This window comes from Podarcis tiliguerta, assembly GCF_965153285.1.
Source record: "Podarcis tiliguerta genome assembly, chromosome: 17".
Taxonomy (NCBI): Eukaryota; Metazoa; Chordata; class Lepidosauria; order Squamata; family Lacertidae; genus Podarcis; species Podarcis tiliguerta.
The window spans coordinates 7,740,413-7,761,584 of record NC_139550.1 but is presented as its reverse complement, the minus strand read 5'-3'; the positions used below and the strand labels follow the sequence as shown (position 1 = coordinate 7,761,584).

At 47.8% G+C, this 21,172-nt stretch overlaps 2 protein-coding genes and 1 long non-coding RNA gene across 3 annotated transcripts in view; 1 reads left to right on the top strand and 2 right to left on the bottom strand.

Annotated features, from left to right (window-relative positions):
• Nucleotides 1-2,373: 2,373 nt before the first annotated feature.
• On the bottom strand, nt 2,374-3,697 carry LOC310668227 (STING ER exit protein-like). Its single transcript, XM_083421250.1, has one exon. It carries the CDS (start codon nt 3,554-3,556, stop codon nt 2,882-2,884), a length of 675 nt encoding a protein of 224 aa, XP_083277376.1. The 5' UTR covers nt 3,557-3,697; the 3' UTR covers nt 2,374-2,881.
• Nucleotides 3,698-13,717: 10,020 nt separating this feature from the next.
• Nucleotides 13,718-14,167, bottom strand: LOC310668066. Its single transcript, XR_014506596.1, has 2 exons — nt 14,015-14,167; nt 13,718-13,784 (listed from the first exon to the last, which is right to left on the bottom strand). It is a non-coding gene; the product is annotated as an uncharacterized lncRNA (long non-coding RNA).
• Nucleotides 14,168-19,163: 4,996 nt separating this feature from the next.
• RBPMS (RNA binding protein, mRNA processing factor) overlaps nt 19,164-21,172 on the top strand; it is a 74,849-nt gene continuing 72,840 nt past the window's right edge. Inside the window, exon 1 of the mRNA XM_083420674.1 lies at nt 19,164-19,706. Within this exon, the coding sequence (XP_083276800.1) occupies nt 19,452-19,706 (255 nt within the window). The 5' untranslated portion in view covers nt 19,164-19,451. The remainder of the gene's footprint in view (nt 19,707-21,172) is intronic.

The window sequence follows — 21,172 nt, the reverse complement described above, 5'->3', positions numbered from 1 at the left end:
ATATCCACTGAGATACCTATCCTCCCATTTATTTGTCTATTCCAGTTTTGAAGCTCTCTAAGTGTCTTATCACCAGCAGGCGGGAACATGGGATGGCTCTCCAAGATCACTTGATTCAAGTTCAAAGCACACACTTTCCCTCAAAGAATTCTGGATATGATAGTTTAATTTCCAGCAAACCTAACAGAATTCCTTTTGAGGGAAAGAATGTGCATCGTGTGTGCTTTAAATCATCTATACCAGGGGTCAGTAAACTAAGGTCTGGGGGTTGAATGCCGCCCCCCCAGGCTCGTAAATCTGGCCCACAGACCCTGCCACCGCTTGGTCAGTCCCCATCCGCTGCGGATGCCTTGTTGCGCAGGGACTGACTTCTGCGACACTGGCACGGCTTCTGGGTGGGCGGCGACACTGGCGCAGCTTCGGATTGGCTGCAGGAAGTTCTTGCAGCCAATCTGAAGCCTCGCCACCTGCGTGCTGAGGTAAACCCGACACAGCCATGGACAGAGAGGCTGGCGGGCGGGAGGTGGGTTTGGGCGCACTGGAGCAGCTCGAGGGCAAGCTGTGTGCCACCTGCCCAGCGCTCCGCATGCGCGGCCTGCCCACTGACCTGGCCTCGGGCGACAGGCCGCAGTGCATGGTGCACACTGCCTGGGAGCTCTGTGGGGACAGGCCGATGGAGCGGCTGCCTCTTGTCAACAATGCCGGTGAGTGGATGCTGCCAAGACACACTCCTGAGCGCCTGCAGAGTGCGTTCCTCCTCCAGGTCCAGAGGCAGCTGTGGGACCGGCTTGCAGGGTATTTATATTTTTCAAAATATAGTCCGGCCCCCCGCAAGGTCTGAGGGACAGTGGACCAGCTCCCTGATGAAAAAGTTTGCTGACCCCTGATCTATACACAGCTTAGTATCCTGGCTTGGATGGCCAGCAGTTTCCTCTTCTGTCCAGCAGTTTAAGAAGGAGAGACCGACAGTAGGCCTGATTTGACCTCAAACACTCCATGATTATTGCTCTGTAGCACCGGGTGCAAGAACTCCCAAAAGCTGCCTAGTTTTCTTTTGTAAAGGAAAGCAATCCCGTAAGTAGAACTCCTAGATGTCCTAAATCAGGCTGACTCAAAGTGGGGGGAACTCACCAGACAGCACAGGGATAAAAAGCCTAATTGGCAGGCAGACGAGCCGTCCATGTGATGCGAAACACACCAGAGCTCTGGCAGCCGGCTGGTAAAAGTCAAGATAACTGATGGGGGAACAGCAAGTAATATCAGCAAATAGACAGCTGGACACAGCTACAGACCAGTGGCAACACCCCAGAGATGTTTCTTTGAAGGGGAACCAAAATATTTAGGCAGCCGCTGAGCTTGTGTATACACAATACTCTTTTAAGGTGGTATGGTGGTAGATCCAGGGTTGCCTGCCTTGTAGTCCCCCCCCCCCCCCCATGGCTGCCGTTCAGACCTACAGAATCTGCTTGACCAGGTAGAATGTGGAAGAGAAAACCTGAGGCTGCAATCTCAGAGTTCAGGGATTGCTCACCTTTTAGGCCTGTGGGTTTATGGGGTTTTTAAGAGAGTGCTGTGTGGATGCAACCACCTCTGGTCATTTATGGCTCCTTCCCCTCCCAAGAGACAGAAAAAACTGCAGCACAGAGATTTCCTTTTTTCCAAGGGATCTGTGTAAAATCCAGTTGTATTAATCTCAGCCTTGGAAAGCACACAGAAGTGAAAGGAGAAATGGGAAAGAACATCACTCTTCCAACTTCTTCCTTTAGCTCTATGTACTATTAAAGGGGAAGGGACGCGGGTGGCGCTGTGGGTTAAACCACAGAGCCTAGACCTTGCCGATCAGAAGGTCGGCAGTTCGAATCTCCGCAACGGAGGTGAGCTCCGGTTGCTCGGTCCCTGCTCCTGCCAACCTAGCAGTTCGAAAGCACGTCAAAGTGCAAGTAGATAAATAGGTACCGCTCCGGCGGGAAGGTAAACGGCGTTTCCGTGCACTGCTCTGGTTTGCCAGAAGTGGCTTGGTCATGCTGGCCACATGACCCGGAAGCTGTATGCTGGCTCCCTCGGCCAATAAAGCGAGATGAGCGCCGCAACCCCAGAGTCGGACACGACTGGACCTAATGGGCAGGGGTCCCTTTACCTTTACATTAAAGGGGGGGGGGGGAAGGTAGCCAGTCTCATCATTTCGGGGGGGGGGGGGACTCAGAAGCTTCATGGTGCATCGATAGACTTGAGATGTCAATATGCATTGGCTCATACACAGATTTTACACTGGGTTTACTTCCAAAGCAAATGTGGGGCGCACGTGTAACAAAGAAATTTAACTTCTTGCCAAAGCCGATGGGGATAGGCTGGAAATGACACACCACATAAAAATAACTTAGTAAAGATCTATTTTTCTGTACATTTTGCTTCTAACTCCATCAATACAAACTTGACATATTGCCAGTAATGCGGTAATTTCTATATACACCTGAAGATACAAAAACAAAAACGTAACTCAGCACAACAGAGGCAGACTAATGCCTCTTTCCTCATCCTTGGGAGAAGGTTGCTTTGCTTTTGCTAGGAAATTAAGGCTGCGGTGCTTCCTAGAAGTGCAAATAATAATAATAATAATAATAATAATAATAATAATAATAATAATAATTCTGGAAAATGTTTCAGAAGGCACATGGTGCAAACAACCCTCCCCAGAGTTAAAGGCAACATCCCTAAGAGGATTTGAATAATAAGGACACAGGTGTGGGGTCCATAATTTTTGTTGGGGGGGGCAGAACCTCAGATTTGTATTAATTTACAATACATTGGCTACGCCCATGGTGGTGTGTCCCCCCACCCTTTCCCCCCTAGGAAACGATGCATCCCTCTCTCTGGACGTTTCTTATTTGAACTGCTTGTCGATCAGAGTGCCTTTCCCTTTGGCCTTCTTGCTTCCCAGCTCGGCCTCTTCATGCAGCATCCGCCTCTTGCAAGCGCCCTCCCTGCGCAGCTGCTTCTGGATCACGCGCGCGTTCTGCGCGTACGACTCGGCCACTTCCTTGCCTTGGATCTCCTCCTCCTCCTCGTCGACGGTGGAGACGGTGACCGAGCCGCACTTGCCCATGTCCTTGGTCCGACGGGTCACCATCACTTTCTCGGGAGGAGGCGGCTGCTGCTGCAGCTGCTTCTGGGCCCAGCCCTGCCCAAACTGGACGAGGGCGCCGTCGACCACGAAGGTGGCGGGCGCGCCGTCGGGCTGGTGGCGGTAGAAGAGGAGCAGCCCGCACCGCGCGCACTTCTTCCGGCACTGCCGCTCGACGCCGCCACCTTCCCGGCGGAGATAGGCGCCCTCGGGCTCGTCCTCGGTGTTGCAGAGCTTGTAGACGTGCTTGGCGGCGTCGATCACGCGCGCGCGGTCCCGGGGCCTCAGGGGCAGCTTCTCCAGCGCGCAGTGCAGCACCAGCACCATTTGCCCGCACAGGCAGTAATAGACGTGCAGGGGCTTCTCGCCCTCGCCGTACTCCTCGCGGTCGCGCGTATCCGAGCAAGCCAAGGAGCGGGACACCACTTTGGGCATGGCGGAAAGAGGGGCAAGCCGGCCAGGAAGGAAGGAAGGAAGAAGCCCCTCCTTCTCGGATATATACGGAGAAATGCAAAATGCCGCCGCGCTTTGCACTTCCGACGGAGCTGCCCGGATGCGCCGCTTGTAGCAACGCGCGCGCTGGCGCAGAGCGAGGAGGCGCTTCGCGCAGCGGTTTAGCAAACAGCTGGATGGAGCGCCTCCCTCTCCTTTAAAGGGGGTGGGTCCATGCTGTTTTCAGTTAATTTAACTTCACATATTTAACCAAGTAATCATTAAATTTAATCCAATCTTCCTGATACTCATTAAATTTAATATGTTAAGTTAAATTACGGTAACTGAAAACAGCTTGCAGATACTTAATTGGCTTAGGATTTTATTTAAGTGACGAATTAATATGTTTAATTTCATAATGTGAAGATCTAAGGATGTTAATGTTTAAGTTAAATTTTATAAGAACTGTGATTTGGAAAACCGTTAAAAGGATATGCGATGAAATTCAACCAAGGGGAAGCGAGGAAGTCACTTAATAATAATAATAATAAATTTTATTTATATCCCGCCTTCCCCAGCCGAAGCCGGGCTCAGAGCGGCTAACAACAGTAAAACGATAAAACATTCTAAAATCATTTCATTATAAAATTAATTCCAATCAAATTAATGGCAACCATTGGGCTAGAGTTCTATGAGGATTACCGAAGGAGGGGGTCAGACTGTGCCTTGGCCAAAGGCCTGGTGGAACAGCTCCGTCTTGCAGGCCCTGTGGAAAGATGTCCAGTCCCGCAGGGCCCTAGTCTCTTGTGACAGTGCGTTCCACCAGATCGGAGCTACAGCTGAAAAAGCCCTGTCTCTGGTTGAGGCCAGCCTAACCTCTCTGTGGCCCGGGACCTCCAAGATGTTTTTGTTTGAAGACCGTTAAGTTCCTCTATGGGACATACTAGGAGAGGCGGTCCCGTAGGTACGAGGGTCCTAGGCCGTATAGGACTTTGAATGTTAAAACCAGCACCTTAAACTTGATCCTGTACTCCACCGGGAGCCAGTGCAGCTTGGTATAGCACCGGGTGAATGTGATCTCGCAGCGAAAACCCCGTAAGGAGTCTCACCGCGGCATTCTGCACCTGCTGGAGTTTCTGGGTGGTTTTGTCAGTCCCCTGTTATGTTTATGGTGTATAACTTTTATGTAAAATAATGAAAAATTATAATAAAAAATAGATATTGGTAGAAAGTGATATTGTTAATGGCCATCTGATTGTGCCAAGCTCTGCCTCCATTTTATAACTGGCTCCACCATTTTGTAACGGATGAGCCTCAGTAATTTTCAGCCATCTCGAGGAAGCTCCTGTGCTAAAGGAATACACACTCTGCAAATATAGCCAGGCTTAATAGGAGTTCCTATTAATATAACTAGGTTTAATAGGAGTATTCTCAAACAGAGAATACTCAGCTTCTCACTTATATATCATTCCCAGGATATATATAATGTTAGGTTGTAAATGGGCCTGAAAATCCAGAGGTTACGCTGAAACTGGTCCCCAAAGGCCTGTGGTGGAGTGGCTACTGTCTGCTGGAGCAGAGGAAGCAAATGCTTCAGTCAACAGAAGTGAATATGCTTGCTTATGCCTGCCAATTTGTGAAATTGTGGATTAAGGCAACACTGGGCTTAAATCCAGGGAGCGTGAGGACAGCCAAGAGAGCAGGGCCATTCAAAAGGAGAAGGGTTGCTGCTGAACAAGATGCCTGTAGAGACAAAAGTCCCAGGGGCCAGAGTAAAATGACACCTCGAGCCTCAACGCAGCTTCTGCTAGTTGGAGCACTTTTTAAGGGTGTCCCTTCGGCCTTAAACGGAGGAGTCCCCAGGGCCCCTCACTTTTGAGAAAGGAATTTGTTCAGCAGAAGCGTCAAAACTCCTCAGGAATCCTCAAACAATAGAGGGACTGTTCTCCGACCACAGAGGAAGAGAAACCTGTTTATCTATTTTTGTTAGAGAGCATCAGGGGATTTTTGAGGCACTGTTTCTGATGCGTCATATAAGATACAGGTTAATAACATTGGAAAAACCATCTTGATCTGGTGTTCTGTTGCAGAGCCCCAGTGCTCTTTCCCTGCCCACATAAAATTTAAAAAACAAAGTGAAAAAAGGTAGTAAGTAACTGCAGTGTTTCACAGCATTGTTGGAGAAAGCTTGCTCACTATTTTGTCACATTTTGATTTGTCTTAACGCTGTTAGTTTTGGCTTTTTCTCCTTATGGAATGGCAAAACTTCCTCTGTGTGTGTTTGTGTGCACGCTTTATTAAGTGAAATATGGATTGTACAAAGACATATTTTCTCACGTCAAGTCCAAATGCACTGCTAATCTTCAGTTCTATATAAATGGGGAGACATTGTCTACATTCCCCATACTAGCTATAGTTTAATAAAGTTCTATCATGTCCACAAATTCTAGCATTTTTTCCTACTCTAAACAATTCCAAAGACTTGAACTAACTAACTAACTAGCTAACTAAAATCCCACCTTCTACGCTGATAGAACCCAAGGTGGCTTACAGATAAAAAGAAGAACCGCTAAAAACATAGAAAAAGCAACTATTAAAATACAATGAAACATTGATAGGATGAATATTCTTTTGCGGGATGTCCTAACCATGTCATAATTTCAGATGATTGTTGCTAAACTTCTTCTAGCTACATGATTATTATTTTTTTAAAGATGTGGTGAGCTGAAACTGGATACTTCTATCATAATTGTTATTATCACTCTGGTCAGTGACCGAAAACGATTCATTCATTCATAATTATTATTATTTCATTGCAATACAGTAAGATCACAACTTGCACTCATTTAACTTGTGTGCATTCAGCTTTTTTTACACACAAGGCAAATAAATAAATAAATAAATGGGCAGCGTTCTGGGAAAAATGACTTTCACAACCCCATGCACCATTGAACCCAATGTGTTTTGCCTATAGGCGATATTTGCTTTAGGCGCGATCCCTGGAACATAAACCACCACCCCCACGTAAGTTGCAAGCTTACTGTATATCAAGGCTCACTAGTTAACTGGACTTAAGCACTCAAGTCAGAAAATGGAGCTTTTGCTTGGCAATAGTAATAGGAAAACAACAATATTTGCTTTTGCAAAACAACTTCATTTGCTTTTGCAGTGACAAAACAACATCAGTCTTATATGGAACCCAGCGCAGTGAAGGGTTACAAGGATAACTGAGAATTTTTCTTTATTTTATTATTGCATTTGTATTTATGCCTTGATGAGTACCATATGTAATTTGATAGTGTATTTATTTACCTGGTTTCATGCTTAGAGTCATTGTGGTGTACTGTTAAGAGTGGGTGGAACTAGATACAATGGTGACTATAGCCAGAATGAAATGTGTGAGGAGTTTGCAGGATTGCATCTTTGCATGTTCAGACCCAGAAACCTCCCGACTAAATAAATTCACACTTGACTCAAATTTTGGTTTTGGTTTTTCACATAATTTAAACCACAACTTTATTGATTACAGGAAGTGAATGTTTGCATAGGTTCTGGTTCGACTAGCTCCCTGCCATGCAGGTAGCGCTGACCCAGGGTTCCAGCATAGGTCAGCCAAGGGTGAACACCTGGATAAGCAGAAAGCTGGGAATGGGCTAACTCCGCCACCCAAGTGTCCCCCTGGACTCAGGCACGGGCACAACCCCCTCTCAGGGGTTGACCAAACCATCGAGTCCCTGGATTCCTTTAATGGAATATCCTTCACATAGGGATGGCGAGAGCGTTCTCCCATCCCTATCACCTGAACCAGAGCCTATCCGCAACAAGTTGTGACGATTTGCTACGCGGCAGGTGAAACCCAAATGGCACCAGCCAATCAGCCAAGTGGGGAAAATTCCTGCCGTGCCCCTGTCCCAACGACAGACGACACACGACGGCATAGCAAGGTCAAGCGCAAAGCCCTAAAAGTAGGGAGAGGTGGGCGGGTGTTCCGAATGCATGCGCCGAAAGAGGAAGCTCTGGGTCACGTGCAGGGGCATAAATAGGTCCCTCGAACCATTTGGACTGCATCCCATTGGCCAGATTGCACCCAGCTTCGAGGGACCTACCAATCCGGTGTTGTGGCTGACCAACTGTACCCACCCACAACACAGGGTGTCGGTTTCCAGCTCTCACCACAATACGTGCCCTCTTTAAGGGAGGACCCGATTTATCACCCTCCTTTCTCTCTCTCTGCTTCCCCCTCCCTCCAAATCTCTCTGCGTTCTTTTGGACGTGTGTTCCCCCCCCCCCTTCAATTACCGAATTGCTTGCAGAGGGCCCAAAGTGATTCCTTGTACAGTAAGCCAATATAGGTGTCTGAAAATATAATAAACTTCAGATTCTGCCAGGCTCCATTGGGCGTAGTAGCCAGGATTTATTGAGGGGGGGGGCAGGCTTTCTGTTAGGGAGGGTCAGAACTGAGTTATCTGCGATGCAATTGGTCAGTTACATAAGCATTTTTATTTACCGTATTTTTCGCTCTATAAGACGCACCAGACCACAAGACGCACCTAGTTTTTGGAGGAGGAAAACAAGAAAAAACATATTCTGAATCTCAGAAGCCAGAACAGCAAGAGGGATCGTTGCGCAGTGAAAGCAGCAATCCCTCTTGCTGTTCTGGCTTCTGGGATAGCTGCGCAGCCTGCATTCGCTCCATAAGACACACACACATTTCCCCTTACTTTTTAGGAGGGAAAAAGTGAGTCTTATAGAGCAAAAAATACAGTATTTACTTGATTTATGGGGGAGGGGAAGCTGCACCCTCTGGCTATGCCCATCCATTATGACTGGCAAATTCTGCCAGGTTCAGCCCATATCTGTCTTGGTTCTGTTCTGGCTCCACCCCTAAACCAGCGTTTTACCCCCAGGGTTCAGAAACTGAGCAAACCCTCAAGTTTCCCCCCTGTTCTTTGCCGTTTTACTCTTCAGATTCCAATACTCCAAGTTCTCACCCCAAGGTCTCTGTGCCTCAGAACTGCTTTGATTAACTGCTCAATTTCTCAATTGTTTATCTTCTATACATACCAGCGGGAGGCCCATTCTCCACTGGAAAGAGAACAGTACTACAGTAGCTAGAATAACAAGAGGGGGGGGGGAATTGCTGTCGGGCCACTGGCCGTTCTCTCAAGGAAATGGACTGTTCTGCCAAATTAATGTTTTTCTACACAGTGTTGCGGTGGGGGGTGGGGTGCAATAGTTTAGGTTTCTGTATGTCACAATCCAAGTTCCTATGCACACACACACACACACACACACACAGTCACAATACAATGAAAAACAACTGTCCAAGGTTTGGGGGTGGGGAGGGCGTGACACACACAGAACAAGTAATTTGGCCACCCATTTGATTATACTTGCTTCCTGGCTTTTGTGTGGTTGGATTAATGCAGACTCTCAAGCATTTAGAACAGGGGTCAGCAACCGTTTTCAGCCGTGGGCCGGTCCACCGTCCCTCAGAGCATGTGGTGGGCGAGACTATATTTTGGAAAAAAATATGAAAAAATTCTTATGCCCCACAAATAACCCAGAGGTGCGTTTTAAATAAAAGCACACTTTCTACTCATGTAAAAACACCAGGCAGGCCCCACAAATAACCCAGAGATGCGTTTTCAATAAAAGGACACATTCTACTCATGTAAAAACAGGCTGATTCCCGGATTGTCCGCAGGCCGGATTTAGAAGGCGATTGGGCCACATCCGGCCTTCGGGCCTTAGTTTGCCTACCGCTGGTTTAGAAGATGGATGTCGAGACATTCTTGGGCACTTAAAGTAAAGGTAAAGGGACCCCTGACCATTAGGTCCAGTCGTGACCGACTCCGGGGTTGCGGCGCTCATCTCGCTTTACTGGCCGAGGGAGCCGGCGTACAGCTTCCGGGACATGTGGCCAGTATGACTAAGCCACTTCTGGCGAACCAGAGCAGTGCATGGAAACATCGTTTACCTTCCCGCTGGAGTGGTACCTATTTATCTACTTGCACTTTGACGTGCTTCCGAACTGCTAGGTTGGCAGGAGCAGGGACCGAGCAATGGGAGCTCACCCGTCACGGGGATTTGAACCGCCGACCTTCTGATCAGCAAGTCCTAGGCTCTGTGGTTTAACCCACAGCGCCACCCGCGTTATGAAACCCCTATTTTCCAATGCAGGACCACAGCCTTGGGAAATGCGTGCATCCCTGACACAGACATGTTCATCTTGCGGGCCTTTTCCTTCCAAACACTGGTTGCTGCAAACCACGGGAGTGGGGGGAGTGCTCTTGTGCTCATGTTCTGCTTACTGGTTTCCCACAGTCATGTGGTTGGCTACTGTGAGAACAAGATGCTGGACCAAATGGGACGTTGGCCTGATCCTGCAGGCTATTATTATGTTCCTCTCCCATGCTGAATTAGTTTCCTCTTCAAACATCTGTACTGCCCTGATTTGGAATACAGTGGTACCTCGGGTTACATACGCTTCAGGTTACAGACTCCGCTAACCCAGAAATACAGTGGTACCTCGGGTTACATACGCTTCAGGTTACATACACTTCAGGTTATAGACTCCACTAACCCAGAAATAGTACCTCAGGTTAAGAACTTTGCTTCAGGATGAGAACAGAAATCTAGCAGCGATGGTGCGGCGGCAGCAGGAGGCCCCATTAGCTAAAGTGGTGCTTCAGGTTAAGAACGGACCTCCGGAACGAATTAAGTACTTAACCCGAGGTACCACTGTACATGTTATAGAAGTTATGTATTTCTATACACTCAAACCTTGGCTCCCAAACACCTCCGTTTTTTAACGTTTCGGCTTCTGAACACTGAAAACCCGGAACTAAATGCTCTGGTTTCTGAAAGTTTTTCAGAAGCTGAACATCCAACGCGGCTTCCACCTGAGTGCAGGAAGCTCCTGCGACCAATCAGAAGCTGTGCCTCAGTTGTTTAACATTTCGGAAGCTGAATGGGCTTCCGGAATGGATTATGTTCGACAACCAAGGTTTGACTGTACCACTTCTAAGTAAGTGTGTACTCTCCCAGGCTAAGTTGTGAGTAAACCCTAGGGGGAAATCTGTACCCGTCGCCTTGTGGGACATCTTCAGAAGAAGAAAAGGCCAAGGGGTAAAACCTACACAAATCTGGAGCTGAGTCCTCAAGACCAGAGGTTTTCAACCTTTTTGAGTCCACGGCTCCCATAACCAACTACATTCTTTCTGCGGCACCCCTGTGGGGCTCAGGAGCCCAGTTATGTCACCCCTTGCCTGCAGAGCAGGCAGCCTCTTACCCCTTTTTTGGACACCCTTCCTTGTGGAGTGTTCCCTCAGCCTCCTCTCCCCTCTCCTTGGCAGTCCTTTGGTCAGCAGCTTCCATCCCTGGTCTCTGCGCTGCCCACCCTGCCCCCAAAAGAGGTGCTTCCCAGAGGGACCATTCGTCTGCGGAGCTTGTAGCCAGGGCTGCTGCAATGAACAGCTGTGTGAGCCTTTGGGAGGCAGAGACATGAGAGGGCATCAGAGGAGGGAGGGAAGGAAAGAGGTACAGAGGCCAGTGTTGCCCACAGGCCGCGGCACTCCTGACTATGGGCACCCCAGGGTCTTGACATCTGAGCAGTCCAGGACCTCCATACACACTGCCCAGACTTGCGCCCTGGAGAGGTCACTTTGTTCCTGCTAATGCAGCAAAAACAATGCAGGAGGCAGCGGTTACGAGTTACTGGTCTCTACAGCCACAGCAGGCACTGTGATTCTTTAGCAGTTTGACTTCACCTCCGGAGTCACACTCCGTTTTCTTTTGAGACGGACAGATGGCAACAGCAGCAATCCCAGAGCAACTGTTAGCTGGAGCAGGAATGGTTTCTAGCAAAGTGTGGGGAACTTCCAGGATAACTTGCTTATACTCTAAGGTGCTACTGGAAGGAATTTTTTTTTTTATTTTGCTTATACAGAATTTTATCTTATTATTGAAATCTATATACCTCTTGATTGAAATAAAACCTCTAAACAGTTTACAATAACTATTAAAAAATGTAATTTTTTAAAAAACAATTCAAAATATTCTAAAATAATTAAAATTAAGCATAAAAGAAGTCATCAACATCTACCTGTCTAGATAGGCTTGCCTTCACAGAAATGTGTTAAGCAGACGACGAGAAGAGTGCAGAGATGTCTGCATGACGTTAATAGGCAGGAAACTCCAAAGTATAGGTGCTGCCATACTAAAAGGTTGATTTCTCACAATTGTGGAACAAGTGTTTTGTGGCACCTGCTACACTGCCAATTCTGCATATCAAAGCAGTTGAGTGGGCATGTATTGAGGAAGGCAATCACACAATTATATGTTAATTCTCCCTTATTAAAATTAATAAACAAAAGCAACAAAATGCAAATAAAAAGTGATGGGAACATCATTTTTAGGTTTTGCTAGCAGGCGATAGGTATATTTATAGTGACATGGATGCTGGCCAATCTGTGCTGCTCAGAGCCACCATTAGTTACAAACTTGCAGAATTAATTTTGTGCAATCTGATCCTGGAGGGGAAAAATGCCTGTATGGACTCAACAAACAGAAATCCCATGCAGACCAGTTCCACTGCTCTGCAAATGTTACATCTTATGTAGGATAGGCTCTCTGGAGCGCTTCAACAGTATAATCATACTGAACAGAAGTTTGGCCTGCTTGATGTTTAACTCCACATCCCCTCCCTCCTTCATCCTAAGTCTGAATATTTATTAAAACCAACAAACCGTGGTGTCCAATGGGACAGATACGGCAGAAGGCAAGGAGACCAGAATAGGGAGAACCAGAGGCGGAATCATGCCCTAAGTGGCTGTAACTCATAAGGCAGGCAGGCAGGCAGGGACTGTCTAGGGCAGGCTGAGGTTGGTGGGGCTGTGCCCCATTTGCACCAGCCCCCACTGCTAAAAAGAAAACCCTTACAAACTTAGAAGCCTTTCTAGCTTCTCCATCACAGCTTGTCTGAATGCACTTGCTAGACAGCTAAAGTAGCAAGAAACCTGAAATTAGACTGCTTGTTCAAGAGCCCATCCATCATCACCAACTCATAGACACATAAGAAGACTGAAGATCCCCTTTCAAGTGATAATCCTTCGCAAAAAAAACACAAAAAATCCACCTTACTGTAACACAGAGACATTGCCAGAAGAGGCTGACTCACAGAATTTGTTGTTGTTGTTGCTGCTGCTGCTGCTGTTATATTTTTTAATATCCCACCTTTTCCCCAGACTGGGACTCACAAGGCAGCTTACAGATAAAAATACAAAAACACAGATAAAAGTAGTGAAAGCTAAAAACATAGAAAAGATGATAATTTAAAATGATTTTTTTTTTTTAATGTTTGCTAGTTTTAATTCTACAGTGGTACCTCAGGTTAAGTACTTAATTCGTTCTGGAGGTCTGTACTTAACCTGAAACTGTTATTAACTTGAAGCACCACTTTAGCTAATGGGGCCTCCTGCTGCCGCCGCACCGCCTGAGCACGATTTCTGTTCTCATCCTGAAGCAAAGTTCTTAACCTGAGGCACTATTTCTGGGTTAGCGGAGTCTGTAACCTGAAGCGTATGTAACCTGAAGCGTATGTAACCTGAGGTACTACTGTATTAGCATTAAAACTATGTATCTTCTAATTCTATTAAAAATACAGGCAGCAGCAACAACAAAAATATCACAGCACCAGCCCTTTCCTTAAAAACAGTCAGTTCCTAAAGACCTAAAGAATCAGTCTAACTTTCCCAAGAAGAGAGTTCCAAAGTCCATTTTCATATGTCTTGGGAGGCCAGCTACAGTTATACCAACTGAGTAGCATTAACATCTCAAAAGGCTCTTGTTTCTCCCACAGCCACATCATTGGAGTCCACAACCAGAGATCCTGCAAGGCTCACTTTCTGCTTGCTGTTTTGCTTCTGGCCCATATCACTGCATTTCAGCCCCCAACTCAGGTTCTTTCCTTCTGACAATCTCTGAGTTCAGGGAGGTGCCCCACCCATCTGGCACAGAGCTCCCTTTCCTTTGTTCTCTTAATGTCCCATCACCCAGGTGATCACCTCATTGGGCTTATGTTTTAACATTTGCTGGAACCAGGGGTTTGAAGGCTCTAAACTCCCTCTTCCCAGAAACTCATAAAAATAATAAGTCCTGCCATGCTGTCAACTTTTATGGAATTTTCTTTTAAAATATCTGTGGTTTCACATATTTTCTAAGTTCCAACCTTAATACAGTGGTACCTCGGGTTACATACGCTTCAGGTTACAGACTCCGCTAACCCAGAAATAGTGCTTCAGGTTAAGAACTTTGCTTCAGGATAAGAACAGAAATTGGGCTCCGGCGGCGCGGCAGCAGCAGCAGGAGGCCCCATTAGCTAAAGTGGTCTTCAGGTTAAGAACAGTTTCAGGTTAAGAACGGACCTCCGGAACAAATTAAGTACTTAACCTGAGGTACCACTGTAATAGTATGTTGCTCTCTGTACAGGTGTGATTTCGGGGAGACCTGGACGGTGAACCTACTCCAGCAGCTATCTGGGAGAGAGAAGGAAAGTAGATTGCAAGGAGATTTATTCTGACAGAGCCTGGGAAGGATCCCAGCTCTTTTAAGGTAAATACCATAACTTACTGGACAAGTGTTTGGCAATTATATAAATACTGGCAAAAGTCAAGCAAAGCTAAAAAGAGACGCTGCCTTACAACTGCTAAGGAAAACTCCAGCCGTTTTCTTGTTCTTGACTGCCATATATGGGCTATTCCATGGCATTTCTGTAATGCTTTGCAGTGTGGCACATCTCATCCCTGAAGAGAAATTTGTGTGCAGGTTGACAGGGGTTTCTCCTAAAGAAAGGTGGAATCAAATGCCTCCCCCCCCCCCTTCTTGCTGTCTGGCACCTTGTCCTTTATGCACGGTGCTCCAAGGATAGCCAGAAAAATAGGAACAGCAGGCCCATAAAGCCATCAAGCACAAACTGATAGACAGATGACTCCATCATTCTTAGTGTTTCAGGGGACAGGGAGCAAACAAATCACCGCCCACTTCCACCTTATTCTGGAAAAAAATCACTGTCCCTGTGTGTTGTGCACTGACAGTGTTCTTGAGGTAAAAGGCTATTCCCAATACGTAATCTCAATGTTCAAAGATTGCTGCCCTCTTCTGATTATGAACAAATTGGTTCTTTGTCTCTCTCTCTCTCTACATCTTCACTTGGTTTTGGGGGGTTTGATGAGTCACTGTTTTTGTTGATTTGGAAATATTTTGTTTTTTTATGATGTTGGCATTTTTCGGCGGCTTAATGTATCTTTGTGGCTTTGGTTCTGTTGCATGTACAAGTTAATTGATGTGAGCTGTTTTGAAATTGTTTTCTCCAGGGGGGAAAAAGTGGGACCTAAGTTTAAAAAAATAAAGAAAAACAAACCAGCATATTCAGGGAAAGATGGGTGGTGGTGGCGGTGGGCAAGCTGTCTTTCAGCAAAATTCATCTGCCAGAAGTGGCCTAAGCGACAAATACATTATTAAGTTCTCTAAAGAAACCCAGGGTTCACTGGAACACAGATTGGAAACCACACCGTATAGGACAGAGGTGGAAAACATGTGGCACTAGGTTGCATGAGGCTTTCGGCCTAATGTCAAAAGCCTTTTTGCAGGCTGTTTAGTTAAGACCTCTGGCAATCTGTCCCACCCCTGGCTGTCTGATGGGCAGTGGTGTAGCGTGGGTTGTCAGCACCCGGGGCAAGGAAAGTAATTTGCGCCCCCCCCCCCCCGCTGCACTGTTCCTCCCCCAGATAGTCCCTCGCTCTCTCTCCGCACCGCACCGCACCGCACGCCTGGCACCCTCCCCTTGACAGTGGGCTGCGACCCGGCGGCTCGGATCGGATTGCGCCCGGCCCCCCCTGCACCCCCCACGCTACGCCACTGCTGATGGGTAAGGGCAGGGGAGGGGTTGCAGAAGGAGAGAGAAAAGAGGGTGGCAGGAAGCAAAAGGTTATGCCCTCCTTTCACTGTGGCCATTGGCAGAGTAAAAGCTGCACATCCTGGGTCTAAGGTACCAAATATTCCTAATTGATAGTACAGTGGTACCTTGGGTTACATGCGCTTCAGGTTACATACGCTTCAGGTTACAGAGTCCGCTAATCCAGAAATATTACCTCAGGTTAAGAACTTCAAGATGAGAACAGAAATCGTGCTCCGGCAGTACGGCAGCAGCAGGAGGCCCCATTAGCTAAAGTGGTGCTTCAGGTTAAGAACAATTTCAGGTTAAGAACGGACCTCTGGAACGAATTAAGTACAGTGGTACCTCAGGTTAAGAACTTAATTCGTTCTGGAGGTCTGTTCTTAACCTGAAACTGTTCTTAACCTGAAGCACCACTTTAGCTAATGGAGCCTCCTGCTGCCACCGCGCCACTATTTATGTCCTCATCCTGAAGCAAAGTTCTTAACCCGAGGTACTATTTCTGGGTTAGCAGAGTCTGTAACCTGAAGCGTATGTAACCTGAAGCGTATGTAACCCGAGGTACCACTGTACTTAACTTGAGGTACCACTGTAGTAGAAAATGAAGCATAGGTGATAGGTACTGTGTTACCTCTAGTACCCAAGAGCCACTCATTTGTAAAAAGAGACATGATGTTGTCTTCTTACTTGGTCAGCCTCGTAATGCCTAGCAGAAACAGTCTGTGGTGTGTTATTTACTTAGTGTGTCTCCCTGTTCCTGCTATCTTACATTACCACAACTAGGAACCCCCCCCCCCTCTGAAACAGAGTCTAAACACCAAGCTGGATGTGACGCAAAAGTTCCGTGACTGGAATGCCCACATTGTTTTTCCTTTCTGAAAAGTCTGCCATGAAGGACCCTTATCTGAAATATGTACAAAGCACAGGACGGCAGGCCTGTAAGATTCCCCTCCTCTGCATAATTTCCTTGCATCTCTCCCCACCCCCAAACCCTATGCAGTGCTAGTTTGCCCTTACTGAAAAAACTTGTGTTGCCCATATTTATTTTTCAAATAAGGGAAAAAAGAACAGCTTTGGGTTTCAGTGGGAAAACAGTATGGAAGGAAAGGTTAAGAACGCTCCTCATTGCATAAGCCCAGGTCTGGATTGTGCCCTTCCCCTCGGCTGCGTTTTGCAAAAGAAAAAAAAAATTCGGAAATTCCTTTTACAGAGCTCTCATATATCACTTCTAGTTTGACCCTAAAATATATTATTTTAGCACTCTTTTGGGTCCGTAATGTCAAAATATTGTGGGGCATGTATGTGTGTTTGAAATTAACATAGATATTCTAGTGATTTTCTGGGATGTGGTTCTTTTAACTACTGTCATAAAAATAAAAGTCAAAGTCAAAGAATATGAAGACGCAGCCTCCTTCACACACTGAATCAACAGATTGAAACGGCTTCAAAGGAGCCACTTGTGTGCTGCGCTGTACTGTCAGCAGTGAGCTGTGCCTTTAGAAATGTTAGAACCATTATAAACCCTTTCTGATCTTCAGACTTATTTTTAGTGACATGAGGCAGGTATCATGTTGATCAGCCTCAGCGTGAAGCCTTCCTAGATCTAATGACTTTTGGATTTGATGCAAACTGGTGGGCTGATTTATTTATCTGTGCTTGTAGAAATGATGATGATAATTAATAGGGAAAATCATCTGCGTAAGAAGAACATGCTGGATCCAGGCCAATGGCCCATCGAGTCCAGCATCCTGTTCTCACAGTGGCCACCCAGATGCCCGCCGGAAATGTACAAGCAGGATCAAGGCACAAGAGCCCTCGCCCCTCTGGCAGTTTCCAGGGACTGATTGTTGTTGTTGTTTAGTCGTTTAGTCCTGTCGGACTCTTCGTGACCCCCTGGACCAGAGCACGCCAGGCACTCCTGTCTTCCACTGCCTCCCGCAGTTTGGTCAAACTCAAGCTGGTAGCTTCGAGAACACTGTCCAACCATCTCGTCCTCTGTCGTCCCCTTCTCCTTGTGCCCTCCATCTTTCCCAACATCAGGGTCTTTTCCAGGGAGTCTTCTCTTCTCATGAGGTGGCCAAAGTATTGGAGCCTCAGCTTCACAACCTGTCCTTCCAGTGAGCACTCAGGGCTGGTTTCCTTAAGAATGGATAGGTTTGTTCTTCTGGCAGTCCATGGGATTCTCAAGAGTCTCCTCCAGCACCATAATTCAAAAGCATCAATTCTTCGGCGATCAGCCTTCTTTATGGTCCAGCTTTCACTTCCATACATCACTACTGGGAAAACCATAGCTTTTACTATATGTGGCTGGTAGCCATCAATAGCTTTTTTTCTCCATGAATTCATGTAATACTCTTAAAAGTCATCCATCACTGCCTCCTGTGGGAGAAACGTCCATAGTTTTAACGATGTGCTGTGTGAGGTACTTTATTTTATCTGTCCCAAATCTTCCAAAATTCACCTTCCACAAGTTTCAGTGTTTTGAGAGAGGGTGAAAACCATTTTCTATCCACTTTCTCCGTCACATGCATGATTTTATAAACTTCTATCATGTCACCTCTCACTTGCTTTTTCTATAAACCAGTAAGTCCCAAAGGCTGCCGCCTTTTCTCATGGGGAGGGGGGTTTTGTTCCACCCCACCGATCATTTTGGCTGCCCTTTTCTGAACCTTTCCCAAGTGTAAGGTAAAGGTAAAGGGACCCCTGACCATTAGGTCCAGTCGTGACCGACTCTGGGGTTGCGGCGCTCATCTCGCTTTACTGGCCAAGGGAGCCAATGTACAGCTTCCGGGACATGTGGTCAGCATGACTAAGCCACTTCTGGCGAACCAGAGCAGCGCACAGAAACGCCATTTACCTTCCCGCCGGAGCGGTACCTATTTATCTACTTGCCCTTTGATGTGCTTTCAAACTGCTAGGTTGGCAGGAGCTGGGACCGAGCAACGGGAGCTCACCCTGTCGTGGGGATTCAAACTGCTGACCTTCTGATCAGCAAGTCCTATGCTCTGTGGTTTAACCCACAGCGCCACCCGCGTCCCTTTCGCAAGTGTACAAATACCCTTTTCGAGGTGAGGCAACCAGAACTGTATTCAGGTACAGTGGTACCTCGGGTTACAGATGCTTCAGGTTACGTGATTTCGGGTTGCGCACTGCACCAAACCCAGAAGTACCGGAACGGGTTACTTCTGGGTTTTGGTGCTCACGCATGCGCAGAAAGGCCAAACCACGACCCGCATGTGTGCAGACGCCGCGCTGAGGGTTGCGAACGTGCCTCCTGCACGGATCACAATCGCAACTTGAGGTTCCACTGTATCCCAACTGTGGCCCCATTTTAGGGGGTGGTTTGAAGGGATCTTGACCCCAAGGCGTTGGCTCCTTCCAACTGTCTGACTTCACCCCCAAAGGCGCAGGCTCTTCCATTGTCGCCAGAGACAAAAGGACGCCAACAACCTGGTTTCGAGACCCCACTAGATTCCTGCGTGGCAGGGGGCTGGACTAGATGCCCCTGGTGGGTCCCCCTTCAAGTCTACAGCGAAGCAAGTTCACCCCACGACGACTTGTCATTTGCCATTGGGTTGGGGAGTCATCAGCCCGCCAAGCTCCTCCTTCCCCAAGCCTCGACGCCTTGCTTTCTGACCCGCCTCTCTTCACGTGCTGGGGCCGGAGGGTTGCTGAGGGGGCTTCCTCTCCCTCGCGATTAGTCGACACCCCCCAACACCCCCCTCCTCCGCCGCTCCCTCCCACGACGTCCCTGGGAGTGGGCGCCAGGCGCGCGAGCCACCTTCCCCGCCAACCAGAGCCAGGCGCGCAGGCGAGGAGCTCGCGGCTCTTCCCCTCACGACTTCCTTCCACGGAAAAGAAGCCGCCACCGCGCGCCGCCGCCTCTTTCCCGCCCCTCACGCGGCTCGCTCGGGGTCTCTCTCGCCGCCGGGGAAGCCCTGCATGCTGTTGAAGCAGCAGCTGCCGCTGCTGGTGGCCAGGGCGAGAGCCCCGCTGCTTCTTCGCCTCGCCTCGGCGCGCTCGCCTGCCCAGCAGCACCTCAGCCCAGACGCGTCGCGGACGGGAGAGGCGAGGCAAGGAGGAGGAGGCGGCGGCGGCGGCGGGCCAGGGCGCTCCGGACCGGCGGAGGGAACCATGAACAGCGCCAAAGGCGAGCAGGAGCACAGCCCCGCCGAGCCGAACCTGCAGGAGGAAGAGGTACTACCTGCCGGAGGGGAGGCGGGCGGGCCAAAGGCGCTGCCTCCCGGGCTTTCGCTTCGGAGCGCAGGGGCGGCGTGCGTCATGGGCTTGACCGGGGAGCCCTGGAAAAAGTTTTGGGGGGAAGGGGGGGGAGCGCTTCCAAGCAGGGCAGCCGTAGAGCTTTTCGGACACCCCCCATCCCTGCCACCCAGCCACCAGCCCGTCCCTTAAAACGCGTTGACACCGAAGCTGTCCGCTCCGTCCGCTTTGGGGGCTTGGAGAGGTTGCGCAACGCTTGGAAAACGAAAGGCGCGCCGAAGGTTCTCCGAAGCAACTAAGTTTGACCTTAGTTTGAACGGTGAAAGTGGGATGGTTAGTGGTGGGGAAACGTGGGAGGCGAACACTGTGTTTTCTCCTTTTCTCTCTTGTGGTCGTGCGCTTACTCCCTGTAACCTAGTTGCCCCCCCGCCTCCCCACATTAAAAGCAAAGTACTCCTTTTTTTAAAAAAAAAAGCAAGGCAGGCGCTCTGATTAATAGATAACGTATCGAGCGCATTCTTTCCCGATGAGTTAAGATGCAGAGAACTTGCACTTGGGCAAATCTTAATTCAGAGCCACCTTGGGGAAAGGTCGTAGTCAAAAAAAGCAAAGCGTGGCAAAACATGCAAATTAAGTTGGAGATGCGGTATGGCAATATCGGTAAATGGTTTAACTCAATAATAAAGCAGTGCGAGTGATTTCCATCGTTCGAGGTCGTTGTGCTGTATTGTGTTGCCCATTTATGGTTCAGCCGCATACGCTTACTCAGAAGCAAGCCCATACTGTTCAGTGGAAAACGCTCCTAGGTAGGGTTGTATATCTCATAGGATTGTATATCTCATAACATAAGTAATTTCCTTGAAATACTTGTGAGTTCTTGTAAGTTTGAGGTACTAAGCCATGCTTTATGTCTTAACCACCACATTCCACTTATACTCAATTTGTGTGATTTGAATATTACAACCTTATAATGGATAGGTAGCCTGTGAATTTATAACGCCTACAGCATTTCTGTTCACAGTCTTTTTTTGCAGGGTGATAAACAGTCAAAACTCAGTGTAGTAGGACCTTAGGCATTTTGTTGGAGGAAACTTTGCTTTTCCTTGAAGTAGACTAGTCCACAAAACCTTAGTGCTGGGATGATATTGTTAGTCTTTAAGGTGCCATAAGACTCTTCGGTGCTGTTGTTGTTTTGCTACACAGCTCTGAAATATGGTTTCAGAGATGGTTACTCTTGAGCAGGGGTCAGCAAACTTTTTCATCAGGGGTCCACTCTCCCTCAAACCTTGTGGAGGACCAGACTATATTTTTTTCGGGGGGGGGGAGAATTAATTCCTATGCCCCACAAATAACCCAGAGATGCATTTTAAATAAAAGGACACATTCTACTAAGGTAAAAACACGCTGATTCCTGGACTGTCCGTGGGCCAGATTTAGAAGGCGAT